Source organism: Chanos chanos, chromosome 5 (assembly GCF_902362185.1).
Source record: "Chanos chanos chromosome 5, fChaCha1.1, whole genome shotgun sequence".
Lineage (NCBI taxonomy): Eukaryota > Metazoa > Chordata > Actinopteri > Gonorynchiformes > Chanidae > Chanos > Chanos chanos.
The window spans coordinates 43,897,277-43,903,276 of NC_044499.1; the positions used below are offsets into that span (position 1 = coordinate 43,897,277).

Below are 6,000 nucleotides of genomic sequence, written 5' to 3' on the forward strand. Positions count from 1 at the left end.
AGTGGAATATGTTGCAAGGACGAGCATATGTTGGAGCTTTGACTCCTAGTGGGCTCTATGTTGCGTTTGGGGGCACAACATCAGTAAGGAGACTGGAGGTGTTCTAACCATACTGTAGCTCAGGGTATAAAGCACAGACATGTCTCCAGCTATCCAAGATTCTCTCTCTCTCTCTCTCTCTCTCTGTCTCTTTCTCTCTCTCTCATTCACACACGCATGCACACACACACACACACACACATACAGGGATACACACACGTAGCAAAAGGGTAAAAGGTGGGCAGTATGAAGTATACCGGGGGGTTGTAATGAGGTACCTGCTTAGAAAAGCTCTCTGTGGGCACGAGGGTATTAAGGGAGCAGAGGAGAACTACCTCACTGATGAAAAAGGTGATGGGAGAGGAGAATAACCTTGGAGTCTCCTTGATGGCTGATAGTAGTACGTAGGCAAGAGAAAGAGAGAGAGAGAGAGAGAGAGAGAGAGATCTTTGCATGCTTTGTGTGCTGCAGAGTGGTTGTGCTTGAGTGAACCGCAGTATCTGATTTGATGTGATATATTTGTCCTACCTAAACACCGTGTTTTAAGTGGGGGAACATTTTCTAAGGAGACGCTCTTTATTGTTGCTATGATGGCTTTGTGTCCCAAAATTGGATATCTTATACAAAAGAATGTTTTAGATAAAATCATTGACTTTCTCTTTAAATATACATTTTTTTAACTCATATACAGTAGATTTTTTTTCTAAATAAAACTAGCCATTATGTATATTGATATTATGTTAAATGAAAGTCAAATTTGCATCTATACCAAATATACATGTCTAAAACCTACTATATCTTATTGACTGGCGAGAACGAAAAGTATTAATTTGCCCACAGCCTAGTTTTCATGATTCACATGCTGCTAATGCTGAAATGATTCTATTACATTTCTCAAAAAGTCTGCTCCACGGCTGCTTAAAAAATGTATGTGACCCAGATTTGTCATGATTTGGGTAATTCCGTGAGGGCCAGTGACAGTACATATCAGTCTCTCAGCTTCATCAAGTCTTTTAGTTCCATACATGATCAGATTCAGCTCTCTTTTCAGGCCTAAGTGGAGTTTATTACACTGGAGAGCAATAAAGTGTGGTAAAAGCTCCCTATTTCTCATCAGGCTGGAAGGCTTTACAGAAAAACACGTTTGTTTGTGTTTGTTTTGTTCTGTTTTTTTAAATATATCTCTATCTATCTATCTATCTATCTATCTATCTATCTATCTATCTATCTATCTATCTATCTATCTATCTATCTATCTATCTATCTGTCTGTCTGTCTGTTTTGTTAGGGTAATGTTTTGAAGGGAAAAAAAACTCATATTTTCATTCTCATTTTCTTTTGGCAGGACTCAACAAAGAAAGTAAAGAAAGAACCGGGAGAGTCTAATGTTTAAGTCCGTTTTTACTGCAGTGTCTGTCGTGAAACACACATACACTATATATTTTGAGTATGGCACAACCTCTCTCACGACTTGAAGCATCGCACTTCTGACATGTGAATATGTGAAGAAAATGTATAATTATAGCCAATATTTGAAGATGTTGGTAAATTCATTAGTAACATTAATAATACTGGACAATACATTCTGTATGTTATGCCTTTTTATAAATGAAGTTCAAATAGTGATATGTGTTCATAGATGTAATGTTTAGATATGTTTTATTGCTTATTTCTTGATCAGTTTATTGATTTTGTTGTCAAATGAGTCTGTAAATTAAATCTTATTTTGATTACATTGTTATACAAAGAATCCCATTGCCTTATATCATATACGCAATAAAATGTAATTCACTTCATGCAAAATGGGTTTTTGTGAATACATTTTATGAACATTTATCAATAAGCAAAATTGCTAAGGCAGAGACAGAGAAGCGCATGTGCATGTATGCACACACACACACACACACACACACACACACACACACGCACACACGCGCGTGTCCACACACACAAACACACACATTGGCCAATCTTTCCCCACGTATGTCAAGTGTCCATTTGTTATCCCAGCACCTCAGTGATATTTCCCTCAAGCTTAAAGAGTGAAGCACAAGATCTTTTCCAACAGGGAAAGACCTCCAGCTGGCTCACAGACTCACTGTATTTCCATGTAAGAATCCTAACAAAGAGAAGAGACTACACTGTCTCATTCTCACGTACATCCTCTGTGTCTTATTAAGCCAGGGCTTTTCCCAGGGGGATGGTTTGTGGGGGGGGGCAGAGAGACATGATAAACAGTGACTGACTTGCTTTTTTTTTACTTAGGCTTGGACTGGGTGTTGAGTGGAGAGGAGGCGGGAACGAGAGGGGTGGAGAATAATGATTCAATACATTCTATTGCATCCGCCCAATGTTAGCACTGCCCCTCAGCTTCAACATGCTACAGGGGAAAGAGAGAGAGAGTGAGAGAGAGAGAGAGAGAGAGAGAGAGAGAGAGGGAGAGAGAGAGAGAGAGAGAGAGAGAGAGAGAGAACACAAATACGGACAGGAGGGGGATGGTGGTACAGCACTAGATAGGAGGAGGGAGGGCTAAAAACTGTGTGTGTGTGTGCGCGCGCGTGTGTGTGTATGTGAATGTGTGTTTGAAAGAGAGAAAGCGAGAGAAGGGGAGGGCAGGAGGAAAAGGGAACTGCAGCGGTGGAGTAAGCAGCCACGACACACACACACACACACACACACCGAATCAAGACACCATATCAAAGTGACAGAAAGGGGCTTCCATCAGAAGAGGAAATACCCACACAGACCCAGAGTGTAAGGTAAGGAAGCGTGGAGGCGTTTCCCCTTTAGCACACAGTTGGATGTTTAATCCCTTCTGCAGACACAGACAAAGCAGCGAAGGGGAGGATTCAGTTATTAAAGGGACAACGAGGAGGCGACAGTCTGTTTTCTTTTTTTCTTTTCTTTTCTTTTCTTTTTTTTTTTTCACCGGTGCATTTTCAGATGGTGAATGTCGGAGAGCTGATGGAATGCTCATCCTCGGACTGGTGAGGCAGATAGATGCTGAGTTCCCCTTGGCGTGCGTTATCCTGAAAAACACCTCAAACTGAGAGACAGAATTTTATAGACGGAGACAAACGAAAATAGGCACGTGGATTTGTATCTTTTTTTTTTTTTTTTCATGTTACTTGATATTCTTTCTTTTTTTGCCAAGTACTTCTTGGGATTGGAAAGTCATTTTCAGTCAAATAGATGTCGTAAATGTTGATGTGTGTGTGTGTGTGTGTGTGTGTGTGTGTGTGTGCGTGTGTGTGTGTATGTGTGCATGTATGTGCAATTTTTTAAAAAAATTTTAAGACATGTTGGAATGCATGTCTGCATCTTTATGTCTTATTGGATATGAGGTTTCGCTTCTGAGGTTTAGTTACTGAGTTTTCAGATATCTGATTGTCAGCATGCAGTCCCTCGTTCATCCAAACTCAAATTTGGAATATTCTTTTAGTTAAATCTGTCTGCTAACGGTTCAGTGCAATCTTTTCTGTAAGAAAGTATCATTTTTGGTGGTTCAATGCAATACTATGCCAGTGCACATACATACCACTCAAATTCATTTTCTCTCACACATGCACACACATAGGCTATACAGAGAGAGAGACAGAGAGAGAAACAGAGAGAGAGAGAGAGAGAGAGAGAGAGAGGGAAGAAGGAAAGAAAGCTCTTTCCATTAATGATGTCTCCAATCAGCACATGGCCATAAAGAGGACAGATGGGGGCAGGACAGAGGCTGGCTGTCCTTGCGCCCCAGCAGGGCACGACTCAGAACAGTGAATGAATGACTTTAAAAGAGACAACAAGATCCACGGCCCTCAGGTTCAACAGAAAAATCACATTATAATCTCATGAAACTCAGCACACATGTGCAGAACAAGCACCTCATTTTCTGAACGCCAAGGAAGCGTTTTATCATTTCAAAATATAAAGGACGTGTTTCGCCTTGACCCAAACATGGGCTGTTAGAGACATTTCTGTTCTATTGCATAGCGGCGGTGTAATGGCATTCAAGAAGAAATCCATAGGCTCGAGCGGAAGCAGCTTCTTAAAAGCATTGGAAAGGATGGCATTTGCAGATCATACGTGAGGCCCAGCATATTAAAATGGCTGAGATGTCTGCCCTGATCTTAACATTTTAACATACGCATGATGACAGGAACTTCATATGATCAGTCGGACGGCACAAGAGGTTATAAAGTTCACCAGCATAATCTCCCAATCTGACATGTTATAATAAGGAGGAGAGAGAGAGAGAGAGGGAGTGAGAGAGAGAGAGAGAGAGAGAGAGAGAAGGAGGAAAAGCTGATGTATCTTAACTTATAGGATATTGGGAGTCAGGGATCATGGATTAAAGGGTCTTCTAAAAAGGGGGGGGGCAGTGGGTGGGGGCATATCATGCAGAATGCTGCTGCAAAGGCCTCTGTAGAAGAGAGTGGATTTCAAAACCAAACTTCACTTCGTTAATGGAGCTAAGCTCAGACTGTATGACAGTGGTCCTACCATCTGTTTAATTCTCTTTGTTTTACGAGTTGTTTTAAATTTTTTACAGCATGAGTTACTCCCTTTCTCCGCAGTCTAAATCTTAATGGGACTGAACCGAAACCACACATACAGTAACAAAAGGCCCTTTTTTTTTGTTTGGTTCTGACTTTTTGACGGTGCATATAAACATGTCTTGAATGTGGAGTTTCCTATTTTAACGTTCTGTTGTTTAACTGATGAAAAAAAAAAAAAGATTTTCTTATCTCTTCTTACATAATGTCTGATTGTTATTTTAGTCAGCCCCTTGCTTGCTTGCTTTTTGTGGAATTAAGTGGAGCATCCACTGTTTTCCCTGAAGAGAAGTAGCTGCAGGACTGGCCTGAAAAGTGCCGCTCCCGTTTGTCTGTGGCTAATGCACCCTTTCCGGGAAACTGGTCATCATAGCAAGCAAATTGCATCAAAACAATTGCAGAACGATAAAGGATGCATTTATGGCCGTTTGGATTTACAGATTTGCAGATAGACTGGAATGTTGGGGGGGGGGGGGGGGGTTTCTGTGCAGTGGTTCAGCGACAGAGATGGCTTTCAGATTTTCAATTTTGGCTTCTGGGCAAAAAAACCAATAAAAATGGTCTTGCAGACAGGAATCATCATTAAACATTAAGCATTAAACAGTTCTATTTGTAACTGGCTTTCCACACAAAGTGAGTATCAAAGTATTGATCAGTAGTTGTCAACGGGGAGCAATGTTGCTCTCGAGGGTCTTTTCAACCAGGAGTGATCAGGTTTCTACTAACTTCACACTTTTTCTCCTCTATATTTATGCAAACCATCAGGGAAAAAATATGCAGTCCCTCAGTAAAAAGATACCTTATCTAGGTGGTTTGGTTTACAGAGCAACCTTTGTTCTGAAAAGCAACATTAATACTTAACAATGCATTTGAAGACAACTGAGGTATTTATCTAGGCATTACATAAATTTTCGCTGACCTCACAATGAACAAGTCCACATGGATATGGATATTTCATTGTGATTCATATTAATATCAGATTATAATAAATAATGGCTTACATTTTATAGCATTGTTTAATTCCCATTGATACAAATGAATGTATGTGCAAGACTTAATGGCATTGAATTCTCATGTCAATGGATGAGATTCGATAAATTAAGGTTGGGTGCTTTTTGCCACTGTATTTCTCTTAACTGTTATATACCTATTGAGAAAGAATCATTCGTTCATAGTATATATTCTTGTGTGTGTATGTGTGTATATGTGTATGTGCATGTGTGTGTGCATGTGTTTGTGTGTGTGTGAGAGAGAGAGAGAGAGAGAGAGAGAGAGAGAGAGAGAGAGTACGATAAGGCCAGATTAGAATAAGATGGATTTTTTTTTTTCTTTCTTTAGCTCCCAGAGTTGTCAGATGAGCTGAAGTAAGGACTCAGAAGAAATACCTGCTTTTTCCCTCAGCCTCTACAGTATTTAA

The 6,000-nt window shown here is 40.1% G+C and overlaps 1 protein-coding gene across 1 annotated transcript in view; it reads left to right on the forward strand.

Annotated features, from left to right (window-relative positions):
- lrp2b (low density lipoprotein receptor-related protein 2b) overlaps positions 1 to 3,030 on the forward strand; it is a 37,681-nt gene extending 34,651 nt beyond the window's left edge. The window contains exon 80 of the mRNA XM_030775076.1: positions 2,983 to 3,030. Coding sequence (XP_030630936.1) covers positions 2,983 to 3,030 — 48 coding nt within the window. The remainder of the gene's footprint in view (positions 1 to 2,982) is intronic.
- Positions 3,031 to 6,000: the final 2,970 nt, after the last annotated feature.